This window comes from Dipteris shenzhenensis, chromosome 1 (genome assembly GCF_047967505.1).
Source record: "Dipteris shenzhenensis isolate YYH24624 ecotype China chromosome 1, Dip_SZ_1.0, whole genome shotgun sequence".
In the NCBI taxonomy this organism is placed as follows: domain Eukaryota; kingdom Viridiplantae; phylum Streptophyta; class Polypodiopsida; order Gleicheniales; family Dipteridaceae; genus Dipteris; species Dipteris shenzhenensis.
In genome coordinates, this window is record NC_141596.1 from 64,134,921 (window position 1) to 64,161,990 (window position 27,070).

The following is a 27,070-nucleotide window of genomic DNA, read 5'->3' on the forward strand; positions in this document are numbered from 1 at the left end:
TCTAGTGAATTGAACCAATTGTAATTTGGATGAATGAAAGAATAACCATATGATTGATTGGGGTGACATGGTAACCCTATACCAAATTAATGGTCAATGAATTAATGTAGTATGGTAATTTTTATTTTGTATAAGGCAATCATATACAAAGACCTTCCATAATTTTTTGGAGAGTTATATTGTTTTCTAAAGCTAAATTGTTGATTGCAAAAGTTTAAGATCTCTTAAAGATACTTTGTATGATCATCCTTGTGTTGATGCTTTATGGATACTTGAGCGGTTGCTAGATATTTGGTGGTCTAATTCCTTGTTTGAATATCAAGCATTAATTGTCTTGGGATTAATTTTTTGTTTGAATATCAAGCATTAATTATCTTGGGATTAGTTGATCTGGTGATTAATTCATTGAGTGGTTGCTAGATATTTGGTGGTGTAATTCCTTGTTTGAATATCAAGCATTAATTGTCTTGGGATTAGTTGATCTGGTGATTAATTGAATTGAATGTAGTTGCTTGAATATAGATGATGAGTTTGATAATGAGGAATAGAGGTGGTAAATGATATCAATTGAAGTGTTAACTGAGTGGGTAGATGGCCATGGGCCAATATTTGGAAAGAATGCATAGTCATGGAATAATTTGCTAAATTTTATTTGGACAAAGCCAATAAAAAAACTATGAATATTTTGAGCTCTTGGAACCACGTTTCACAAACCCACCAACCTTGGAAAAGGAAAATCTCTCCATGTACTGATATAAGCTCTCTTTGCATTTCAATACCATTGTAAATAAGTCTTTACTTCATGTTTCCTTAAATTTCCATTCATTGTCTAGTTGTTGGTGAATTCTATGGTGTTGCAGGTTTTAGTTTTCATTTAGGTGATTATACTGAATGACCAAAGTGTAACTATCAATTGGAGGATTGAGTATAAATATTAAACAGTCACCCCTTGGAGTGCAAATGGTTGACCAACAGTTTGGCACTCCCAAGGACATGTTAAATGATGCATGCATCAATGTAGAATGAGTCTATTACACAACGAATATTTTGAGATAAAATGAATCTACTGATTAGTGAGTTTGATTGTCATTGCCATGGAATATAATTACTTTCTCTATTTTGGAAGTCAAAATTTGTTTGCATGGCTTTGATGCTTTGTTTATTAAAGAGCAATAGACTTTTGCTATTTAATTTGTGTGTGTCTCCATTTCTAACTGGGTTCACCTAACCTTTGGGATTTAGATTATTGCTTTCATTGTATTTGCTTTGTTCTCAATAACTAGCCTTGTGTGTGTAGCAAAAGTAGCTAGCCCAATACTCATTAGAATACATAGCAATGCAAGCAGACTATTATGCAATACATAGCGTGATAGACTATTATTATTACAATAAGACACTTGTAAGTTCTAGTTTAATTCTACTAAAATAGAAAGAAATAGCATCTCTTAGGTGACATAGGAAAGGTATACCTCTCTCAAAAGAGAGTAGCGAGATCGAAGAAAATGTGTAGCAAAAGCATCCTTTTGTTTCTATTAACTTATTGGGACCTTCTAGTTGTTGTTGAAGCTTGTCATCCATATATAATAGGTTATGATACTTCCTTGAGAGTTGGCTATTTGTCAGTGACTCTACATTATTGATTGTGAATCACCATATCATAACTCAAGCCTTGCCTTACATGCCTTACGATCAACCCATATTCTAACACTCTACTTTTGCAACCAATGCATTGCTTCCTCATCCAAGTGCAACAATGCTACCATTGCCTATTGCATTCTTGTCATAACAATTTTATTTTGGCCAAATTGGCTCAAGATAGAGAAATAAAAATGTGAAATATGGTGAGGTAAGAACCTCCAAATTTTATGCCATTGTGGTTACAATGGACCAAGAAATGTCAAGGTTATATTTTGGATGAAAAATGAAACCTTCAAAGTTTTTGTAGCTCACGCAAGAAAAACCTGCAAAATTTATGTAATGAAAAACATTTTGTTGAAAAATCGCAAAAACTTCAAATCTACATATTTGGAAGAACTCACACACACCACACTCACACACATAAGGGAGGAGCTTTCGCTGCTCCACATATTTTGAAGAACTTGATTAGGGATGAACCATGGTAATGACAAAAATTTTGCAACAAATTGAGGGCTATATAACTTTATGACAATGATGAATATGTCCCCCCTTCGATTTAAAAGTCGAAATTCCTATGAGTATTAGTTCTCTCCCCTCAATTAGTATGTGTGAGACAACATAGGTAAGGTGTCCTTATTCAAGTCCAATGTTAAATATGCAATAAGGTAAGGTTAGTGTTATTGCTTTAATAAATGAGGTTGTTGAGTTGGTGAAGGTAGTGCACGTTGTGAAATTGTGGTCGCAAATATTCTTTTGCTAGGCGAAAAACTCATTCACTCATTCTTTGCTATTATGCAAGGGTCGAGGTAGAGGCATATGAGGCGCATATCGAGACAAAGATGCATAGTTGAGGGAGGCAAAATGAGGGGAAAGTGGTTGCAAGAAGAGTGGCTATGAGTGTAGTGATTGAGAGGGCAAGAAAACAATAGCCTGAGATCAAAACAACAGCCTACCCGTCGTCGCAGGCTATTGTTCGTTGATAAGAGTTGTGTTTGTTTAACCAACTCAAGCCTTTTCGAGAGAGTTGCTCATGTATTGGAGATAGAAAATGGGTTGTAGGCGAGGGGTATCATTGGATAAGTGTCTCCTTAGGATGCTCAAGTATTACATGTTTGCATCATGGGTCACACAGTACTAGGGTGGAAGTATGGATTATGTGCGGTCACATAATCTTAGGTAAGTGACTACCTTTGATGTTAGCAATATTTTTGTGTGTTTGACATGTAGTAAACATGATGATGTGCTGCTCAGCACATCAGAGAATCGCTCCTAGGTGCTTTGATCTTAGCTTGAGTTGGTCACCCTTGGTTTAGCAAGAGGGATGCCCTATTGATCTCCTAAGTCCAAAGCATAACGAGGTGGATAATAACGAAATGGGATACTGTGCAGACTCACCAAGATTAGGAGTTTAGCCATCCCCTTAGGCGTTTTGGATCCAAGACCTTGACTAGGGAGGAGGTGCTGAGTAATGACAGTGATATCTACGATGAGTGCCACCATTAGTTGCAAGGATATACATAAAATGTGATTTACACATGATGTGTTGGATTGTGAGTCCCATGTGTATCCTCAATTTGTTGCTACTTAAAAATCAAGAAATATTGGGCTTTCCCCACCCCTCACACATACACACCCGCATGCACACACACATGGCCATCTATGAGGGGTTGAGGGGCATGTTCCTTGTCTACACGAGGGAGCTTTAAATCATGGTCAATCGCGGTCTGTATTAAAAGTCATGAATCTTTGAATTATCTAAGGATCTGTTTTTGCAATGGAGGTGCGGTTGCGGTGGCGGTGTTTGCCACCTGAGCACTCGAATACCCTCGGGCCTGGCCAGATGCCTCAAATGTCCTTGTAGAGCACAAGGGGTGCCTGCAACGGAGTGTGCGCGGGAATCGCTGCTAAGAGAGAAATCATGAATAATGAAAGTATTGCAGCAAAGACAAAGTTAGAAAAGCGCCGTACAATGTTTGAACTTTGTACTGATTCGAGCAATTTGTAATTGCTGCTTTGAAATGCGTTTGACTGTTGCCAAGGATTTCTGAGAAGCCAACGGATTCCAAGTGCACACTGCACCGCATTCAAGTACCTCGGAGTACTGAATCGCAGAGCGCAGCTCCTTCCAAGTTCCACGCATCGCCAGCGATTCAATGTCGTCGTCGTACAAGCCTCGGAAATTGGAATACAGTCACATCTCCGTGATATTTCATCAATGATCATATCTCCATCTCGGTATTCGAAAAGCCTCAAAAGTAGCCCCATGAGCGACGATGGATCATGGATCAATAGGTCATGCGTAGATTGGACGATTTTGTTGAGCCTTGAGCCACCTTTGATGACAGTGAAAAACTCGCTTGTTGTTCGTGCAGATGCGAATCGCAGCAGCGACAGCAGCCGGACTCCCGAGGTGAATTACGATGGATCGGTTGACGTCTGGCGGTACGCGAAGGCGTTGGAATTCGCGAAGTGGCAAGGATCGTGCTGTGTGCATTCACGGCATTGTGGAACCGATCCGAAATTCTGATAATTTCCGATTGCGGCATTGGAATTTGGGATCCACTTGAGAAGTGGCAGAGATTGTGTGGTGCAATAGAGAAAGGATCGGGTATTTTGCCGAAGTTTTGGAGCTATGGCAAGCAAGAGCTTGCTCTAAAGATCTGGCTATGGCGACAGGGTAGCAACAAAAGAACGTGTCCAGAATCAGAGAGACAAAGGCTGTGCGGACTCCCTCAAAGCGGATGAATCGAGGATCACATTCCACCTGTCCTCATTTCGTCGTGTAGGAAACGCTCCCTCCTCGCCACGCCATCAATCTTTCTTTGACGCAGTTTTGCGATCGATTCTTTCCTCCCTTGTCGTCTTCCTGGTGGCTCTATCTTCTCAGCCTCCAAGATTGAGATCGTCGGCTCTGTGGCCTTGTAGCTCAAGTTCCCACCTTTCTGGTGTTCACTCATCACGGTTGGGCCTTTTCTTGCAGTCACTTGACTTTCTGCCTGCTTACGCTGCTTCTCTCATCTCGGTCAGGCACTCTTTCTATTTCTGATGTCTACTTACGTCTAGCTAGATACAACCTTGTGGAAGGAGGCTGCGATTAGCTTTGATGCAAGTTTGTGGAAAAGGCAATAGACTACGAGCACCGGCTTATCAGTCTTTGCATGTGCGGCATTAATAAGGGGGAATTCCGAAAGACAGCGAACTAAGTCCGTTCCTTCGTTTGCCCTGTCTGGAAATGGCCGCCAACTTCTGGAATTCGTCCCACAGGTAATGCTCAGGCGAATCCCTCTCTCTGTCTTTTGTGTTCTTTCATCGAGTAGAAGCCCCCTAAATGCAACAGACGCTAAGAACTTGATCCCTGGTTTGGAATCATAACTTCACCTGCAGGGAAAGGCCTGCGATCGTTAAGCCCCTCTCTTTTTTCCATCGATTTGGATACACCGCTGTTTCCTCGTGGCATAAGATCGGATGTTCTGCAATGGAGAGACCATGCGCATCCGCTGGATGACCGTTTCATTCATTCAACATTTGGCCAGATTGAAATTTTTGTAGTGGCGACTGCTCGCATGTTCTTGTTTATATTTGGTTTCTTTTCTGGAGGTTGATTTTTAATGATGAAACCAATCCTGAGGTTTACCTGAGGCATGGGACTTGTTAACGCGGACAAATGGCTTGATTATGATTTTGAATTCTCCGAGTCTCTTCCAGAGAATAGATTGGCTTTCTTTGTGTGGTCTCCTCAACCCTTTTGTTTCCGTCAAAGCCTTTATGCAAGATTTTAAGTCTTTACATCACGATGTCATATCTGCATCAAGGGGAGCTTAGAAGTAATCAGATGGATTCACAAGATTTCTGTGCACAAGAATATAAGTACCTTATTGTTTTCGAGTTCGTCATGCAGCAAAAAGCTTCTCGATCAAGATGAGGTTGGCCACGTGTTACCTGCTGATCGGGAAAATGGATTGACACCGGAGGATGCCAAGATTATAAAGATTCATATGTCTTCGTGTGGGTACATTTTCTTTGTGCGAACTTTCGTTTAATATCTAAACTGGTCTTTGCACCGCGTGTGTACAGAACTTGGGCATGCGACTTTAAAATTGGCTTCATGTAACCGAGAACTAAAGTTGTGTGCTAGGAATGATAAGATGCATGTTAGTAGTCCGAGTGAGATGGTTCTTGAATGTTAAATGTGAACTCTCCTTGCTACATGTATACCTGCCGTATGTTATAAAGATATACAGGTCGTATATGCTGAGCACACGACGCACCTATAAGCCAAAGTAGTCCGGATTCTATTACAAAAGCAAAATGGTCTCAGCCAACAATTAATGACTTGAGTTAAAATGAGATCTGTTACAGCCATAAATAGACGTATGAAATTGAGTGGCATAAATTATATAACTGTAGCCTAAGTATCCTCTGAAATTCTCCTCTCATATCCTTAGAAATCTAGTGTAGTTGTTCATTTTTGTCACAACTAACCTGTGATTCATGGCTCATACTCACTTGTTTACTTGGTTCTTCTCCCAGGGAAAGCTGCCTCCAAAGCAATGAGCAGTAGGGCTTGCCCTATTTCTAAGAACATTTGTGTTTAGGAGTCCTCCCTAACTTGACTTTTAAGGCTTACTTCCTACCTAACGTTAGCCATAGGTCCCTAACACCGCTTACAAAGGGGTCACTGACCAAACCATAGCCGATTTAATACACTCCCTCTTAAAGGTTCCCACAGTGCTTGGAAGCAATGCGGGGAAACCTTAAGTTGAGTTTGGTTGCAATACCCCATGCTGTGCATCTATGAAGCAAGTTACCCAGATCTAGCTAGGGTTTAATGGTAGGGGCCATAGGAATGTTGAGGCCACTTATAGCCATCTAAAGGGATGTTAGAAGGTCCACTTGCAGAATGAATGGCACTGCAGGGACAATGAAGCAGGACAAGAATGTTAGCCAATGCCAAATTGGCTCAACACTGATCACTGAGAGTGGACACTGAGCAGGCCAACTCAGCTAGGTTAACTTTCCAACTTTGTGAGAGGGGGCGATCAGCATTGAACAGTAAAAACCAGCCCATGGGCACTGTAAGAGAGGAGTGTGTCGACAGATTTGGAGGAAAGCGAAAAGTCAGAAGGTGAGAGGTGAAAGGAGAAAAGAGCATGAGAGAGAGAGAGAAAGAAAGAAGACAGTAAGGGGCAGGGACGCTCAAATTAGATTAGGCAGACTGTAAGTCACATCAACATGGCTACAACTCTCCTCTTCTAGAGCTCTTTCCAACAGTAAACCCCCCTGGAGAAAACCCCTTACCAAGGATAGCTTTCGCCAAATGAGCATCCCTGGCAAGGACAGCTCTTTCCAAAGAACACCCCCTAGCAAGGATAGTGCTAACCCCCTCTAATCCTAGCCCATTACAGCCATCTTTTCCAAAGAAATTTGCCCTGAAATTTACAAGCTATGGCGGTTTTAGAATAGAGGAATCAAGTCGAGAAAGCTATCCCCCAATTTGCCAAACCGTCTCCCATACACTTTTGTGGAGAGGGTGCCAGCCGCTGACGAGAGGGAGGAGTCACGTCTTGAACCTCAATCCGGAGGACCCCCCTGTCCCTAAATCTTGTAGGCTGGTGTAACCGTGTCAATCAAAAAGGCGTGGCCTCCCTCTGTCAGCCAAAAGGCGTGGCCTCCTAAATCCTAAACCCTAAACCGGTTTGTAGGCATGTTAGGTGAAGTCCTTGTGCATCCCTTGTGACCTAGCCACGATCTGGAGGTTCCTCGGCCAAATTCTCTGCACCATGGGGCAGCTCCTCAGGCAATGTGGGATTGTCTTAAGGTCTCTATAGGCACCTCCCATCCATGCGGATCTACTCCAACCATGGGCGGTGGGCAATTTCCCGTGGGCCACCATTTAGAAGGAGTATGAAATATTCCAGGGATGGAGGTTGGTCCATAAACACAACCAAATATGGAGATGAACTCTTGCTCCACCCAGTGGCACTCTCTTGAGGGGGTCTAGGCAGCTGCTTGCATTTGAACGCGTCTACTGTGTGTAGTGTATGCGAAGAAGGGGACCTCCATAATTGTATCCGAGTGTCCCACCACTCTTCCAAATCCTATTGAACCTTCCGAAGGGGCGGGCCCTCCTAAGCCAAAGCCACCAATGCGAATGGTGCTGGTTCAATGGACCAACTTTTGCCCAGGCGTCCCATTACTTTGATCCGCTGCCATTTTAGCATCCAAGGCTACATCCAGCTCTGGATTTCACTTTGTCTCTGACTGTAGAAAGCCTCAGGGACCATGCCTAGAGCGAAAGGTGCCAAGGGCTCTGTGGATATACTACCCATACAACTATGAGGAGGCTGGGGCTCTATGTAGACCCTCCTTCTGGGACTTCAGGATGGTGGCATCTATCTCTTGTATCCTCATGCCCTCCCCTCTCTAGTGAGAGAGAGCTCTCACATGTGCCTTTGGCTTTGGGGGGAGTTGACTCCATACCTTGAAAGAACCAGCTGGGCCACTATCCCACTACTCCTAACCAATTTGCGTTTGTAGCACCACCAAGTGTCCCTTTTGATCTCGAATCTCCAAATGTCAGAGAAGGGGCTGGCGCTCCCGCTCCTCCGAGCACTGCGGGCTAGCCCAGATGAGTCCCCCAGACCAACGTTGCCAAGCCCTCTATAGAATCTCCATCAATGACGATCCCTTCCTGTGACATGGGCCTTTGAGACAATCCATCGATGGGCTGCCATGTTCTTGGGAACCCCTCTTTGAAGCAAGAGCTTGTAGGGCTCCAAACCTAAGGTGAGACCACATACTACTAGTTTGCCCAACAAGGCTGTGCTTTGCATCTTTGGATCAATGATGCCAATTCTTCCTCCGCCTGGGGCAGAATCACTCTTTATCAAGCAACCCTTGCTCTAGTGTTCCGTGTACCATATGATCGAGTGCTTGAGCTGCCCCATGTACCCCCGTGAAAGCATTAACATTAGGTAATCTACCACGTTGTGGCTAAGAGGACCTGATTGGCCATGAGGAGCTCTTTGTTTTGACTTTGGAATTTGTAATCTTGGTGCAACTTTCTGGTCTTGGCCAGAGGGCCCCTTGACTCCCCTAGCCATTTGAATTTCCCTTTCTCCAAAGGACAAGCAGCAGGTGTAGGTAGCCGTACAGTCACTTCAAGGTAGAGCAGTGGTGGCCCACATTGTAGGCCCACTCCCACTCGGAGCTAGGTTCGAGATTGGATCCAGGCAAGCTTGGCACTAGAGGGTGACCACATCCAAGAGGTCACCATCGATGGGAGAGGATTCTCTAGATAAGGTTCCCTATCACTATGTAGGCCCTTGTGGAAAAGAGCCCCATCTTCCCTCTCTACATTTGGTTTTCTTCATACCTTGGTACCACGGTTTTACAATACTCGACATATCATGTGCCGAGGTCTCTAGTGATGCTACGCTTCCCGTGGAATAATGTCCCATTTTGTCTTCCATCATAGCTTGCTTCAGAAATTGTTGGATTCTTCACCTATAGCAGCTTTGGTCCTTGCAAAGGATGGTGTTCCATGGCTCCTAGAGTTCCTGCCCGAGGAGATTCTTCTAGAGACCTTGGAGAGGGCGAGTTTAGATAGAGTGTTGATGTCTGAGGCCCCCAAGGGCAGTGCCTCAAGTGCAAACAGATGGATCACTTGGCGATGGCCTACACTCGCAGTGTAGGTTGCGTCTCCACCCACTTGCAACCTCATGCAGGACAGCTTTGGGAGAGTCGAGAGGACAAACAAGAGCACGAGTCCTAGAATCCTTGGGTGATTGTGGAGCTCCCAGATTTTGTGCATGAGGAGATTCTTCTAGAAACCTTGGATGGGGACGAGTTATGACAAAGAGTCGAGGTCTCAGGCCTCCCAGGGCAGTGCCTCAGGCAGAGACAGGTGGATCACCACCTACAATTTCGGTGCAAGTTGCATCTCCATCCACCTCACCAAGGGAACATTGGGAGAGTCGACATGACAAACAATAGTAGGAGTTGCAGAACCCTTGGGTTGAGCCATTCGAGGGGTTCTGGATTCACATGAAGCGCATGGCAAAGAGGTACGAAGAACCGCAGATGTTGTACATGTCGATGACAACAAGCAATGAGACCCCACCACTGGAACCCCTCTCACGAGGAGGAGACAGAGCGAGTCCCCTCAAAACGACCTAAGGGAGACATCTTCTTTGATCTTTTAGCAGGCCCTCTCACCCTCGAATCTCACGGTTCTCCATCGTCTTAGGAGACTACGTCAAGGCCAGATGCAGGAGAGTTGCCCCTGGTCTCCCCATCACCATTATCCTCCCACCCCTCCTCCGTCGCTTTCGACCCCCCTCACCCCTCCCTGGCACCCTTAGTTGCCTTGCTAGCTTCCTCTTCTTCTCCCTCCGCCCACCCAACCCTTCCCCCCTACCTCCTCCCCTACCCCAACAGTGCACCTGGTGGTCACCCTTGCCATCCACCTTCCAGTCTTCACTTTCCCCCCCTCCTCTCTCCTCTAAACTTTGACTTCCACGGGCTGGTCTCCCATTGTGCCGGCACAAGAGACTCCCCTCTTTTCTCTCGGTCCCTAGGGATGAGAGTTTTGGCGATTGGGGCCCTGGAACTATCTCGATGTCTTGGATGATTACCCCATCGCATTGGAGATGTCAATCTTGATATTTCAGCCTCACAAAGGGGTTTTTTTTGGAGTAGTTGGAAGCCCTTCCCATCCTTTCTAGGGATTTAATTTTGCAGCCTAGGAGAGTAGTAGTGAACCTGCCTTCAATTCGGCATTATGATTCGTGATCAGATATTTTGCATGATGGAAGAGAGGTTGGGCCAACAAGGGACAGAGCTCTGGATCACCCATCGTAAGATCACCACTTTTCAGCTGTCTGTCTGTCTGTCTGTCTGTCTCTCTCTCTCTATCTCTCTCTCTCTCTCTCTCGACGAGGTTTGGGTTTAGTAGTTGTCATTGACTTAGGGCCCAATACTGGCCACAGAACTAGTGCGCCAACAAGCTAGGAGTGGGGATCTCTTTTTTGATGTAGTGGGTGTTGAATGTGGGTATTGATCTAGTCATGCCGGCGTCGTATGAACACTAACTACTTCCCATCAGAACCCCACAAAAGTCCTAGAACTTCTCGACTGTCACACAAGCATCCACTCATAGGACGGCCTTGTTTGCCACCCCCCTCCTACTTGAGCTAGACCACAGTGAGTTGGAACGTGCATGATCTTCTCGATCATGCATGTCCGCAGCCATAGTAGTAGCTGATACTTCACGAGGCATAGAAATGCGCTTTGGTGAGGTGGTCAGTTGACATTCTCATGGTTCAGAAGCATGTGCTTTCAGCTTTGTATATCAGGCCACCGTGCCGTCTCCTCTCAGGGATGGATCTGGGAGAGATGATCTCCAGCAATAAACAAGAGTGGGGGCTTTTGCATTTCAGCAGCTCAAACTCAGCGCACGTCAATTTTGCATCACAAAGCCTACCTTTACTCAAGGATTTCCAACTCGAGAAGGAGTGAATGGAACAATTACCTACGTAGCCCCTCATTTGGTTGCTTTGGTGGAGACCTCTTCTCCACCAAAGCAACCAAGAGAGAACACCTCACTCATGGAGACAGTAGACCTCAAATGGAGCTTACAAGCTAGAGTGTTGGGACCAACTAACAGGTCAAAGCAGCCACCTTGAAGCTTTCATGGTGGATGACTAGTAGAACTCTCCAAGTTGCACCCACACATGGCATCAAATTTCCTTTTTGGGCGCATGATTGTGGCAAGAGTCCAAAGTCCAACCAAATTACAATAGGAAAGGGTTTGAGCTCACTGTTCAAGGGGAACCTATCACATGGCTCGAAGACGTTAATCCTAGACCACTGTTTTTAACCATCTAACTAAAGTGGGGGTTATGCAAAGAGAGTTAGGCTTTTTAGCCTACCTCAACAATGCATCAATACCACCAGCCATCAACAGGCGGGAAACATTGCTACAAGAATGCAGAGAGTTGTTCTTGACTGCTAGTTTGTGGTGCCTAAATGGGAATGTTTCGGGATGGGGGAATGGGAATGCCATGTCATCAAAGCACATGGAAATATACCGAAATATGAAAACAAAATCACTCTTAACAGCTCTAAAGAGAGGGAGAGAGAAGGGTAGGGACTCCTGCAAAAAAATGCTGCAAAAGAGCTGCACATTTTGGAGCCATATGTTTTCCAAGATTGACCTGAAGAATGAATATCATCAAATAAGTCTGGACATCCATAAGTTAGCTTTCCGCACAAGGAAAGCTTTGTATGAACTTATAGTAAGTCCCTCTGGGATTCGCAGGGGCACTAGCCACATTCAACAGTGTGATGTTGCAGGCTTCGAGGACCTCATGGGCAAGTGTGTCTCTGTCTTTTTTAACATCTTGATCTCTTTGAAGGATTCCCTGCAGTATTAGAATCATCTTTGACACATCCTCTGGCTTCTAAGGACAACCAGAGCATTACATCATGCAAAGAAGTCAAGCTTTCTTGTTGAAGGGTTTATTACTTTGAGTACATCCTTAATCCCATCAATGTCAAAGATATTGTAGAGTGGAATATGTTCACCAATGCACAAGAGGCCAGGATTTGCGATTCCTACCACATCAATTTCTTGGCCAAGATAGCACTTCCGATCTTGGTGCAAGGGGTGAAGAGGAAGTAGCAATCAATCTGCTTTACTCCCCAAGTGATCAAAGCTTCTGGTAGGCAATTATGATAACGCCTTGCTGTAAGAGTAGTGCACGTGCAGAAGCACAAGAAGTGAGAGACAAAGATAGACACAAATAGGGGCAATAGCGACTGATATATCCAGGGTACAATCCACAGCCAAGGGGGCTGGACAAGGGCAAGCAAGGTTGGGTTGGGCCAGGTTCACTCGACCGGTAAGGCCCGGTAACCCGACAAGGTGGGGAGCCCAAATTGGGCTCCTACCCAGCAATTCCCCAGAGGCCAATGGCCCCTTCCTAACCTATCCTATCAGGCCTACCTAATCCTATCCTTTCTCAGGTGGACACACTCACATAGAAGCTCTCTCTCACTATACTTTAAACCCCTCTCTGCAGCTCATAGCACAATAATCGGAAGAAGCAAGCTGAGGAAAACCATGGACCCTCCGGCAGCATGCCTATTGGATTCACCTCGGACAGAGCATGATCCTCGAAGCATAATGCCACCTCGAATAGCAGATGAAATGTCCTCAGCTGCGATTCCCCATGCCAGTCTGCACTGAGTTCCCAGTGGGGTTGAATGATCTGCAGAACACCCCGCGACCTATATCCTCCGGTGAACACATTACGTACAAGAACCTTGAGCAATGAACTCCAGTACACACCTTGTCCATAGTCTTTGCGATTTGAACGATTGGATATATTCTAGTCTTACAAAGGTATTTATAGTCTCTGTGATGTCAAGCAATGAACTCTAAACTGATCTAGCCCATAGCTGCATAGATGTGCTTTTCCCTGCCAGACTTTCAAACGGTTGGGGCCCTTATCAGCCCGCACTCCCTCCCACATGCCTTCTCTAGCTGTGACCCTGGGGGGTGACGCGGAACTAGTGCTAGAAGGCTGGGATAATCTGGAGATTCTTGGCAACAATTGCCTTGGAACCACCAAATTTTGAAGAAGAATCTCGACTCGGAGTCCTGATCCTTAGTTTTGCCTCTGGACAGACAATCTCTGGCAAGATGCCCTCGCTTACTGCATTTATAACACTTGCTCCGCTTTTCCTTGTGCACTCTCGAAAGTGCTTCACCTCCAGTTGGAGTGTCACCTAGAATGATCCTGAGCTTCCATGGGAGACTAGGATTGATTCCTCTTTCAGAAGAAGGGAACATAGATAATCAAAGTCTAGATGTCTCGTGATGACCTGGCACCTCAACGCTTGGGCAACCATCTCGTAATATGAACTAAGCTTGGTGAGAATGAGCGACACCAGCTGATCGGTCTGAGGGCAGCACCCATGGCCCGCAACTGATCATGGAGAACTTTTGCCCGCATCAAGAATGTTTGCATGGAACTCCCTTTGGGGAACTTGAGATTGTACAGCCGTCCCTGCAAGGTGACAGTATGCATTACCGAATCCCTGGCATAGAGGTCCTCTACTTTAGACCATACCTCAGAGGCACTCTCTAGGGTCATGACAGCCGGAGAAACCTCCTTTGTGGTTGCCTTGACCAAGGTGGACTGTGCCTTTGAGTCCCAATTCTCCCAATCCTTGAGCTCGTTCTCAAACTCATCCTCCCACTCGGCATCCTAGTTGATAGAGCTCTTGGGATGCTCATGCTTCCGTTCATAGCCATGAATAAGCTCCCACAAACTCTTATGGATGAACCATGCCTTCACATTGAGCTTCCAATGCGCATAATTTGTGCCGTCGAGCTTGTCCTCCTTACTCGTACACAGGAGTCCCATTGAGCTATTCCAAAACCTGGTACTCCTACTGTTGATCCTGGCACAAACAGTCCTCAAAGCGGAGAGAAAGAGACGCAAGACGGGATGGAGGTGTGAAGAAAACTGCCTTTCTAACGTCTGCAACACAAGCCCCCTTTACTGTTCACGACCCCAACAGGCTGATGCAAACAGCTGCCAAGTTCTTCTGCCTCTTGGACTGGTGGCCGACCCTCCTAGCTGTGCTTTCATGAACAGACTGCCCCGAACTCTTGCTGCAAGTTGCCCTGGGCAATCAGCCCCGACTTTCTGCCTTTAGATGTGCGTGAAGAGAGTGCTCAGACCTTGACACTTGTTTGGCTCTAGCTTAGCAGTAATGGAGCAAAATGGTCATTCGATAGCTTTCGAGGGATGCAAGCTGATTCTAGCAGAGACCATGTACATAATTTGAGACAAAGAACTCCTTGAAATCATTCATGCCCTTCTGAAAGCATTTGTTGTCTGCTCAAGAGTTCACAATCAGGACCAACCATCAGATCCTGCGAGGTCACATCATCAGCTTTTATCAGCATGGCCAGCCTTTGCAGAAAACTCTCCTTGTCCTATGGTATGGCTTGCTCACTGTGATATACCATCAAGGAAAACACACCCTGATCTAGATCCTAGTTAATGTATGCACACAAGCATGTACGGACCAAGTGTTGGATCTGAGGCCTCCAATTTTGGCCCAATCTCCTGCTCTCTCCTGCTGCAGAGTAAAGGAAGCTTCAGAAGTACTTTCGTCTTCTTTTAGAGACCAACTTTGAATGGGACTTGCTTTCTAGGCCAAGCCCAAACAAACATTCACAGTAGAAATCATATGCACCCACGAGATCACACCCTGATCTAGATCCTTGTTAATGTATGCACACACACATGTATAAATGATCTGGAAATAGACAGCAAGATATTGCAACCAAAAGGAACCACAAATCGGACCAAGTGTTGGATCTGAGGTCTCCAATTTTGGCCCAATCTCCTGCTCTCTCCTGCTGCATGCCCTCTGTCGAGGTCTTCAATAGATTAGGACGGAGCCCCAAAATCCCTTTATGCTGTATGTGTTCTGCTCCTTGGATGAGATACAAAGTGCCTTTGATGACCAGTGCCTTTGCTGCCAAAATATCTCTGCAAATGCCTAGGAAGCACACCACAAAATGGCTGAACTGCTGTGTACCCCCCGCTCCCCTGCCCAATTTTTGCCTGGAAAACACACCAAGTGTTGGATCTGAGGCCTCCAATTTTTGCCCAATCTCCTGCTGCATGCTCTCCGTTGAGGTCTTCAATAGCTAAGTTTGGAGCACTGTAGGTGTTCTGCTCCTTTGATGAGCTACAAAGTGCCTTTGATGACTAGTGCCTTTTTTGCCAAAATATCTCTGCGAATGCCTGGGAAGCACACCACAAAATGGCTGAACTGCTCTGCAGCCGCCCCCTCCCCCTCCCCTCCCCTCCCCCCCCCCGTTGCTTCCCCAAGGGGCCTCTATGCAGGCATAAAACTGGTTGACCAGGCCTCTTGTTAGCCAATGATCTCGCAGACCAGCCTGGCCGACCAGATCAGGGATTCATGGTTTAATTATTCATGTTTAGGAGCGGGCCTCTTGCACAATGGAAACTGCAAATATCATGCTCGCTCTCCCTCCGGAAACTGGAAAGGTTGTTGCATTGGATAGGGTGGGTCCAACCATTGACTAGCCAAGCCCTCTTGGTTCTGGTTAGGTTGGGAGGAGTATAAGGCTAAAGCAAGCCCTCTTGGTTCTGTTTAGTTTGGGAGGATGAGTAGATGCTAGAAAGTTTTAAAATTGATCTGGCCGATTTTAGTTATTTTGTGGGCCTGCGGTCAATTATCACAACCATTTTCTGTATTTTTGCAGATAACTAGCCATCCGAGTGAACTACTGGCCATCTTTCCAAAAGATATTCTTCAAGGTTTCACAATCAGAGCTGTGCTCCTCATACATGAAAATACATAACCTGTCTGATTAAACATCATGTAACTTTATTATGTCCTAGATTTCAGTATATTTTCCACCATATAATTCTCATTTCTGAACTTCTGAATCATCAATGTTAAATCTGAGTCTTTGTGCATGGTTCTGAGGTTTTAGACATGGGTTGTGAGAACTAAGGACACATTATGCTCTTTTTTCTTGCCATCTTGACTTGGCTCTTAATGATGACCATTGCAATATGTTATGACCTGTCTGTGCTGATCTTTGCCACAGAGTTCTCTATCGTATGCATGATAGAAGGATGTATTTCTGAAGAAAGAAAAAGCCTGTTTTGATATTTTCCGAAAAAATGTAATTTGCAACGTTTAGCACTTAAGTCTTCAATGTACAGGATACAACTACTAATTGATCGAGGTTGGCTCTGGAAATAACACTCATGGGATGCTTGTTTCTTGCTTTTATCAAGCAGATATTCAAAATCTCGGGCAACAAGCAAAGGTGCGCCAACGGTGAGCTGATTTTACTCTCTTTTAGTTTGGGTTTGTTGTTAGCATATTCTTGGCACGCTTACATTTGTACAGTATGATAGATAATTGAGGTAGAGTATGTTAAAGAAAGGTTGCTCTTATCCAGTTGCAATAGCTTATCATCCATTTTTTGATTTTTGGTTTGTAAATTTGCAGGGTTGTTGCTACAGCAATAGCTTACTTCAGGAGGGTCTACACCAGGTATGTTCTAGAATGCCTATTTATGCCTATTGTTCTACTTTCCTGCTACGTTCTATTCTAGAAATTTTCAGGGTCGATGGGGTACATACAGCGAGCTCAAGAAATGGAAAATAGTTAGGATGCATAAAACCAGTTGATGTGTCCCATCTACACCATATGGTCCATCACATGAGCTTTCTGTGATATAAACCAATTTTTTAAATGTCTGTGCACATTTTCTTGGCAATGGAAGCTAGTACAAGATAATAGGAAGCTTAGAATCCTCATCTAAGCCATCATTGATACTTTTATCCTTCTCCTAAAATGGTGTTAAACATATCAGTACATTCTAATAGATAATTTGGTGTCAAGTAGTGAATATGTTAAATGTAGCTTGGAGTCTGCTGCTGCTCCCTGGCTGCTCCTGGTGGCCCCCCTCCCGCCATCTCCCTCCTCCCTCCAGCCCCCCTCCGCCTCCTCCCTCCCCCGCCATCTCCCGCCTCCATCCCTGCCTCCTCTCCGCCTCCTGCCCTGCCTCCTCCCTGCCTCCACCTCCGCCTCCTTCCTGGCCTCCCTCCCGGCCTCCACTTCTGCCTCCCTCCCGGCCTCCACCTCCGCCTCCTTCCCCGCCTCCCCCTCCACCTCCATCCTGCCCTCTCTCCGCCTCTGTCTCCGTCCCCGACTCCCTTCTGCCTCCTTCCCCTTCACTTCCTGCCCTACCTCCTTCCCCTTCTCTGCTCCCTCTCTCCGCTTCCTTCTTCGACTCTCCCTCCGCCTCCTTCCCACCTCCATCTCACCCCCCTTCTCCGGATCTTTCCTCGCCTTCCTCTCCCCCGTTCCCTCCTCCTCTCTTCTCTCGCTTCCTTTTCAGAGGACCTCATTGCAGCCCTTCAGCCCTTTCTCATCTCCTCCATCGACCCTTGGGCCTTGGCTTTGTTCGGGTTGGGGTCACAGGAGCTTCTTCGAGGTGCCTCTTTCTTCAAGGGCTTTCCCTAGCCTTTCTTGGGGGTGAGGCAGCTTCCCTGCCCTCCTTCTAGGTGGCTTTTCTTTTTCTTTTCCCCTTCTTCACAGCAGGAGTTGAGTAGTCGATATGATCAATTATACATAGGCAATTAATTAATTAATAAAAGTAGGAGCAGAGTGGTCTTGGATTAAAAAAAAGAAAAAGAAAAGCTTTAATTAGGATTGAAAATTCGAATTTGAGCTTTTTGCCCTAATTTTTAGGAATCTATTTTAATAACCGTGTTTTTCAGCTATATTTGCCTCCATGGTTCTAGAAAAGCCTTCTAGAGCTTGCTTTTCCTATTCAGGGCCCTAGATTTTCATGCTTTTTCATCCAACCAACACCTATAAAGTCAAGGGGGTGGCCACTCTCTCAGGGATAGACAAGTGGGGCACCTACTCTCTCTCCTTGCCAGTCTGCTACAACAACACGCTGCTGCCCGAAGAAAAGAGAAAGGATGGTAACTAGTTTGGTATGGGAAGAGACCGATCGGAGGCCAGACGAAAGATATGGAGGCCGCAGTGGCGAGAATCTGGTGGATTCTCCAACACGGGCTCAACTGAGACACTTGGCATAAGAAGCAGTTGGATCAAGGAACAATAATCAGGTATCATAAAGAAGTCCTGTGTATTAAATGTGATGGGGCCCATAAATTTCTTGATTGCCCGTTCAGGAAAGCTAAGAAGCAAAAGACGAACCCATCGGCAACAGAAAAAGAAATAGCCAAAGTCCAAGACTGTCACAAAAGAAGATGAAGGCAAACCAGCACACCAACTTCTCAAGACATGGGGTCACATCGGTGACAAACCAGCCTTATTCTTGTTCGATCCAGGCTCTACCCATGATATCATCTCTCCTGAGATCGCGTCTTCATTAGTTGTTGTTCCAAATTTCGAGGGAGTCCAAGGTGCTTCGGCCGCTTTCAAAGATGCTCCAGTGAATGTTATCATATTGCTTCCATCTACTCCCTCTGATGAACCATAGCTGGAAGTCGAAGATGAAGATGAAATTATCATTCTAGAGCAAGTTATTTATCACCAGGATAAACGTACGCGAGGCGGACACTATGCACGCAAGTATCTCCTCAAGTTTCTACATTATCCCACTACTAATGCAAAGTGGGTTGGTTGACAATACCTTGCTGATTATCCTCATCTCATCTAGCCGTATGAGGATGCTTTACAGCTCAATACTCTTGCCTAGGTTGTCGTCAGTTGAGGACAATTATTTTGGTGATGGAGGGAATGAAACGCTGGTACTTCTTTGCTGGCACATCACTGACATATTATTCTTGATTCTATTCTACTAATCACACGTGTGTATGAGTTCCATTTGCAGGACTCCAATTCCGGTCGGGCATGCATTCTCTTCTACCATGTGCACATGTTCAGATGCAATACAGAGTACTCTTCCTTTCCATGCTGATCACCATGAGGCTATCTTCAGTATAGTATGGCACCTTTAGTGTGTCCATTATACATTGACACCTTCAGTGTGACTCTTATTTATTGGCACCTTGAGTGTGTCCTTGTCACCTTTAGAGTGACCATGTATCACCTACAGTGTGATTAGTCATCTTCATTATGACTCTTTTACTTAACCATCTTCAGCATGGTATTGGACCTTCAGTGTCCTCAATAGTCACATCCAGTGACATGGTGTCAGAGGCTAGTGTATGATTTCTTACCGGATCACCACCATATTTCACATCATGCCTCACGAGAATGATGATGCCTCACACATCCACAAGGGTTTACCTTCAATGGCCTTGGGGGTGAGCCTTGCTGTGTTAGAAATGACGATGATGCTTAGTTACTAAGGACAGATTAAGATCACATAGGACCTGGTGAGGTGGACGTGATCTTCAAAACCGAAAACCCGAGTGCTAGGTGATAGGTCTAGCCAAGGTCTATCCGTTGGTCTCAATTTGAATGAAATCCGAGTAGTCTAGGACCAGATATGATCAAATATACATAGGTAATTAATTAATTAATAAAAGTAGGGGTAGAGTGGTCTTGAATTTTTTCTTTGAAAAAGAAGAAAGAAAAGCTTTAATTAGGATTTAAAATTCGAATTTCAGCTTTTCGCCCTAGTTTTTAGGGATCTATTTTAGTAACCCTGCTTTTTAGCTATATTTTCCTCTAGGGTTCTAAAAAGCCTTCTAAAGCTTGCTTTTCCTATTCAGGGCCCTAGCTTTTCATGCTTTTTCATCCAGCCAACACCTATAAAGTCAAGGGACTGGCCACACTCTCAGGGATAGAGAAGTGGGGCACCTACTCTCTCTCCTTGCTGGTCTGCTACACCACCACCCTGCTGCGCCATTTCTCTCTCTCCTCCAACCGATTTGCTGCTTCTGGTGTTACGCTCAAGTCGAGGTAACATGACCTCGGAAGGGTCAATCGACATTTTCCTTTAAAGGATCAATGTTTGTATTATATTTGTTTGGGCTTCATGTAAATGATAAAAAAGGAATAAAGGTCAAGGTCCTTGGTGAGGGTGACATGGCACTAGACTAGGTGGATATAAGGCTAAGGGACCTAAATGCATGATATATGCCTAGGGGCAAATGGTTTCAATGATATCCCAAGAGAGGGGTAAATGATGCATTAAGGAAGGATCCTAAAATGAAGACATGTGGCATACTAGATCCATCTAGGGACTTTTGGGGCTCGTTGGGAATAAGTAAGCTGAAGTTTTCACGTAACAGGATTTTCTGAGAGCTTGCTGCCACCGAGGTTGGCTGGGAGGAAAATATTTGTGCCTGTGCCCGTGATTCGACATAACATTCTAGGAGCAGACAGATTTTCGTGTAATATTTGGTATCAGAGCCCTGGTCGTGGGATTGCATCGGGCTGTGGGAGTTGGAGCGGCGCTTCGCTTAGAGTACTAAGCGATGAAGTAGGAGTTCACGACTGCAAGTAGAGGGCTATTCTGTCGTCACGGGACTTGCATGTACTACTTGAAGGGTGCTTGGAGTTCGATACCAAGGTCCATTTGTCTCGTGTAAAGGAGCGGTCGTGATTGGGATGCATCGAGGGACTAGCTGTGCAATATTGTTGGAGACTCATTTTGCACATGGGCGTTTGACGACGGACAACACGGAGCCCAAATTCTACACAGATCGTTATTTGGCAGTTCGTTAGTCTGGGTAGCGTTGATGAGCAGCGCACGACGAGAGGTACTGTGTGGTCACGGAACTAGCTGTTGCAAGATTTGGTTTGCCTTGAGATATCTCGTCACCCGCATGGGCATGTATTCAAACAACATCTATGAGATCTAAGAGGCCGAGTTCACGTAAAGCTGTTGACGAATTGAAGGTGAGGTAGCCAGTAGAGTTACGCACGTTACTGTGTCGTGATTACCTGGCGGAGATTGGTTAACATCAAAGGCTGAAGCGTAACATTGGCTGTGAATCAACTACTCTGCAAAGCTCGGGCGTTATAACAGTATAAAGGATTTATTAGTCATGGTCTCGACTATGGGACCTGGTAGCCCGCAAAGTTAGACCTTATTGGCTGAATTTAGTTGCGGAACACGAGATAGGCACTTCGCTTGGTCGTGAGCTCGTGGGAAGGGGCAGATAGTACCGCATGTTCGTGGTCACAAGACATGTTATAAATGCTTGGAACAACCTTACAGGGACAAGTTGATCTCTTCATGCAGCAGAAATATAACCAGGGAGCTCTATTAAGCAACTAGCAATCCCCAATTTCTGGGGCAAACATACCAGCTGGCAGGCCAGCCAAAAGGTCAGCCAGCAGGGCCAAACCAGTGGCCAGAAAGGCCAGAAATGGCCGACCAGCTGGCAGACCCACCGACCAGCTGGCAGGCCCACCGACCAGCTGGCCGACCAGCTAGGTCAGGCCTATAAAGGCACTAGCCCCCCAGACTCTCCATGACAGGACAGGACCTGCAGCTGCTCCTCTTCTCCTCCATGCTTTGCTGCAGCCCTGCCTGCTCCACTTCTACCTCTCCTCTTCAGATCTGCTCCTCTCTGCCTCCTGGCTGCTGCCTCCTCTATGCCTCTCCTTCCTGCCTCCTGGCTGCTCCTTCTTCTCCTCCAGATCTGCCCCAACTTCTGCTCCTCTGCTCCAGATCTGCTCCTTATCTTCATCATCATCGAGCCACACGGAGGACTGCGTTACGCTCCCTCTGCTGCTATCTTTTCTACAGTTTCTCTACATGGAATCATCTTTCTGATTCACCTCAGCCACGGTCCTTGAGACACGACGGCTTGAGGTTCTTGTATTCAGTTTTTCATATTACCGACAGGCACTATGTTTTCTGAGTTCCGTTCTTCAGTTGTGTCGGAGTATTGTCTATTTTTTGATCGCTCCATTGCAAACCCTATCGTTTCTCTATATGGTATCAGAGCCATGGTGAGCTAAAGACCCCAGATCTCTGGTGATCTAAAGATCCTGCTTCTTCATGGAGGCCATAGGTATAGGGAGCATCACTCCTATGAACATATCAGTTTCCTCTTCATTCCGCTGCGCACTAAGGGAGAGAACTCCATCTTCTACTTCCCTCCCTCCCTTTCAGAACTCCATCTTCTACTCCCATCCCTCCCTACCTTTCTTACCTCCATCTTCTACACCCATCCCTCCCTCCCTTTTCGGTTTCAGGCTTGACACTCCCCAAGGAGGTCATGATCCTTCACCTCTACCAGATCTCCATCGACATCGACTTCCAGGATCTACAAGTTCTCCCTAAGCGGGACCCTTTATGTTCAGATGTGTCTTGATGTTTCTGTTCGAATCTTCTACATGCATGGAGGCGGGGATAGACTCCTCTCTCCCGAGGTCCAAGATTGGGCACACACTGGATCATTGTTCTCCTTTGGCGGAATCCTACCATCTCTGGATTATCAGTGCTGCTACGACATATTACCTTTGTTTTTTTCCTCCACCTTTCGGCGTTGAGAGGGGGTGGCTTATTCTCTCGAGCTTCACAGTGTTCTTATTTCTGGTGATCATACGTGTAACTCAGGCACTTGAGGAAGTGAACAATTCCCTTGCGAGGGCACTCCTCTTGTGATCATCTCTTGGGCATTTCACAGGGATAGCCACCACCACCGTCGCCATCCCTACACGAAGCTCCACGCACACAATGTCTGCCCCTCCAAATTGGCAATTGAGAGGGGGTATTAAGCAACTAGCAATCCCCAATTTCTGGGGCAAACATACCAGCTGGCAGGCCAGCCAAAAGGTCAGCCAACAGGGCCAAACCAGTGGCCAGAAAGGCCAGAAATGGCTGACCAGCTGGCAGACCCACCGACCAGCTGGCAGGCCCACCGACCAGCTGGCAGGCCCACCGACCAGCTGGTCGACCAGCTAGGTCAGGCCTATAAAGGCACTAGCCCCCCACACTCTCCATGACAGGACAGGACTTGCAGCTGCTCCTCTTCTCCTCCATGCTTTGCTGCAGCCACGCCTGCTCCACTTCTACCTCTCCTCTTCAGATTTGCTCCTCTATGCCTCTCCTTCCTGCCTCCTGGCTGCTCCTCCTTCTCCTCCAGATCTGCCCCAACTTCTGCTCCTCTGCTCCAGATCTGCTCCTTATCTTCATCATCATCGAGCCACACGGAGGATTGCGTTACGCTCCCTCTGCTGCTATCTTTTCTACAGTTTCTCTACATGGAATCATCTTTCTGATTCACCTCAGCCACGGTCCTTGAGACACGACGGCTTGAGGTTCTTGTATTCAGTTTTTCATATTACCGACAGGCACTATGTTTTCTGAGTTCCGTTCTTCAGTTGTGTTGGAATATTGTCTATTTTTTGATCGCTCCACTGCAAACCCTATCGTTTCTCTATAAGCTCTCTATGCCTTCTAAGCTTTGTTGGAGTATTTGCTTGTTTATTTGTCTCCGTGTTTGAGTCAATTTGGATTGCAGGAGTTTTCCCTAGTACAGGGAAAAGTGGTTTTGGTTACAGTGTGATATATGTTTGGTTAGCTATAAATTTGGAAGTTGGACTTGTGATTTGTAATTACAGTTTCAAGCGGTGTTTTGTTATTTATTTAAAAAAAAGAAAAACACCTATTGACCTAAATGAAAGTAGAAGAAGAAGCTTCTAGGATGGATCCTGTACAGTCGGGAGTTCGGCTGACCCCGCAGGTGTCGCGTCCAGCAGGTCATACACTATCTGGCAGGATTGCAATGTTAGAGGATGCCTTGCAACAGATTTTAGCGCAACAGTTACAAGCAAATGTAGGGCAATCTGAGCTCAGGAAAATGATGCATAGTATGTCTGCCAGACTATCTCATGAGGAGAAAGGTAAATCTCCGATGGAACCGGAGTCTAGTGTTCGTATGGTCGAGCCTAGGAGGGCTAAGGTGCCTAATATTGCCAATTATAGGCCAGAAAAGTATTCTGATCGGATGTCTGACCGTAGTTTCGATGTCATTGAAACCTAGTTAGACAAATGGGACGAGGCCTTCGCCATTTGTGAAATCAGAAATGATATGAAGAAAATCCGTGAGGCCATCCATATGTTTAATGAGGCAGCGGATAGGTGGTGGATAAAACAACAGAAAGATGGAGTAGCATCCACTACTTGGGAGGGGTTTAAAAAGGAATTTAGAAAACACTTCCTACCTCCTGACGAAGCATCCCGAGCTTGGAATCAGTGTCGAAACCTTCATCAGAGAAATTTATTAGTGGCAAAATACACTGATAAGTTCAGAGAAAGTGTAATGAAGGTTGATGAACCCCTACCTCAGTCAATCCAAGTAAAAGATTTTATCTTTGGATTGAATGATCGGATAAAGATGGAAGTTTGAGCTAAGTATGCGAACACGCTAGATGAAGCAATTGCCATAGCCCTGAACTATGAAGATGCAAAAGGGAACAGACCAAGTGGGTTTGTGCAGGTTGGGACTTAGTATGGATACCCGAAGAAAACTGGGTTTAAGAAGTGGATTAGCAAAGGGAGTGCCTCACAGCCTAGTGGTCAAGCCAAGCATGCGAAACCAGTTGAGACTCCTAAATCAAGTACCACCATTGGAATGAAAAGAAAAGTAACACCAATGGCAGCCCGGGCTTGATCAAAGTCTTCTTTGAACCCAGAGCAAAGGGAAAAAGTGAGGAGAGAAGGCTTGTGTTTTGGTTGCCTTCAGCCTCATCAGTGGAAAGATTATCTATGAAACAAAGATCGTCGGATGGTTGAGATGGTGGTCTTAGAATGCGACGTGGAAATGGAGGAAAGTCCCAGAGCAGAACAGATGCAGATTCAGCTAGCGGGATCTTCTCAAAGGTTAGTACCTTTTTTGTTATGTGTGTGTGTTGCTAAGTTAGTAACTAGTGCACTTGATAATATTGTGTCAAAGCCCGCAACAACGGGGTATATAGCCTTTAATGATATGGAGTTAATGAAGATGAAAGGGCAAGTAGCTAATCATGATGTCATTGTGTTGTTTGACTCAGCGTCAACGCACAATGTAATTAACTCCAAGCTTGTAAAGAGGCTGAAACTAAAGACTAGCCCATCTGACTATGCATATATAGTCAGAATGGCAGATGGAAGTTCAACTGAAGTATGGGACCAAAGGGTTACCCAGTTGGAGCTTCGAATTCAGGACTATGTTGAGAAGCTTGATTTTGAAATGACTAAGCTTGCTCATGCAGACATAGCCCTGGGTAAGGCTTGGCATTCTAGGAAGAATTCAGCTACGGATTGGAAAAAGCACATTTATCAATTCAAGGTGAATGATGTGTTGTATGTCTTACGAGGTGAAAAAGATATACCTCAAGGCCCGTTGGTTTCCGTAATGGAAACTCGAAAAGCTCAAGAAGAGTTTTTGTTTCTTTGTACAGCATTGGTAGAGCTGATTGATGATTCTTCGGCTAGCACTGATGTCGTCCAAGATGGAGAGATGGCCAAGCTGGCTGATCAAATAGCAGAGGAGTTCTCTGATTGTTTTAGGGACCTGAGCTACCTTATGGGTTACCTCCAGAGCGGAATGTTCAGCATAAGATTGAACTAATCCCGGGGGCAGAACCTGTAAATAGGCCTCCCTATAGGTTGAGTTTTACCGAAGAAGCGGAGGTACGAAGACAACTGGAAGAATACCTCAAGTTGGGACAGATTCAACCAAGTTTCGTACCTTTTGTTTTGCCAGTGATATTAAAGAAGAAGAAAGATGATACTTTTCGTCTCTATATAGATTACAGAGCATTGAATAATATCACTATTAAGCACAGGTATCCGATGGCTCGGATCGATGATTTGCTAGATGTATTACATGGGGCCGTAATTTTTAGTAAGATAGATCTTAAATGTGGCTACCATTAGATTCGTATTAGGGCCGAGGATGTGTATAAAACCGCTTTTAGAAGTAGGTTTGGACATTATGAGTTTTTGGTAATGCCCTTTGGACTTACCAATGCTCCAGCTACATTCGTCATGCTTATGAACGATTTACTACGTCCGTATATCGGAAAGTTTGTAGTACACTTTATTGACGATATTCTGGTATTTAGTAAATGTATTACTGAGCATCATGAACACTTAAGAATAGTGTTCAATACTTTGAGGAAAGCTAGTCTTTATGTAAATAAAAAGAAAACTATACTGTGTATGGTAAGACTTGAATATTCCCAACTAGAGAGTCTGTTAGTGCCCCGCAAGTGGCGGATTTGTTTATTAGACATATATTTCGTTTACATGGATTACCCAAATCCATACTGTCAGACAGAGATGTAAAATTTACCGGTCATTTTTGGACTGCGGTGTTTGAGACACTAAGGACTGAGTTGGGAATGAGTAGTGGGGATCATCCAGAAACGGATGGTCAGATGGAAAGAATCAACCAAATTTTAGAGGATATGCTTAGAGCATATGTGTCATTGAGGCAACATACATGGGACAAGTGGTTGCCATTGTTAGAATTTGCCTACAATGATAGAAAACATTCCTCTACAGGGTTCAGTCCGTTTGAGCTGAACTATGGTTATAGACCAGCGAATCCAACTATAGTTGGAATACCTTAGAAAGTGCCTAGTGTCGCGAATTTTGTGGTTCACATGCGGGAGATGCTAGCACTTGTGAGAGCTAACATCCACCAAGCTATGGATAGAGCTAAGGTGTATGCGGATGAAAACCGATCCGCTAGAGAATTTAAGGAAGGAGAAAACGTTTTTCTCAGAGTTCCTTTGCACTCTAAATCTTTGACTGCAGGAGAGTGTGCTAAGTTATCACCTCGATATTGTGAGCCATGGTTAATTCTAAAAAGAATAGGCAAGGTAGCCTATAAATTAGAATTGCCACAGGGTTGTAAGGTGCACCCACTGTTTCATGTTTCTCGTTTAAATAAAATTTTGCATT

The 27,070-nt window shown here is 45.3% G+C and overlaps 1 protein-coding gene across 4 annotated transcripts in view; it reads left to right on the top strand.

Annotated features, from left to right (window-relative positions):
* The first annotated feature begins 3,690 nt into the window (after positions 1–3,690).
* Positions 3,691–27,070, top strand: part of LOC147906196 (cyclin-C1-1-like) — a 30,009-nt gene continuing 6,629 nt past the window's right edge. For 2 of the 4 annotated variants that reach the window (XM_087377015.1, XM_087377023.1), the window contains exons 1-5: positions 3,691–3,873; positions 4,011–4,902; positions 5,537–5,643; positions 16,503–16,542; positions 16,717–16,761. In XM_087377015.1, coding sequence (XP_087233141.1) covers positions 4,871–4,902; positions 5,537–5,643; positions 16,503–16,542; positions 16,717–16,761 — 224 coding nt within the window. In that variant the 5' untranslated portion in view covers positions 3,691–3,873; positions 4,011–4,870. The remainder of the gene's footprint in view (positions 3,874–4,010; positions 4,903–5,536; positions 5,644–16,502; positions 16,543–16,716; positions 16,762–27,070) is intronic. The other 2 variants (XM_087377029.1, XM_087377038.1) reach the window with 2 other exon arrangements.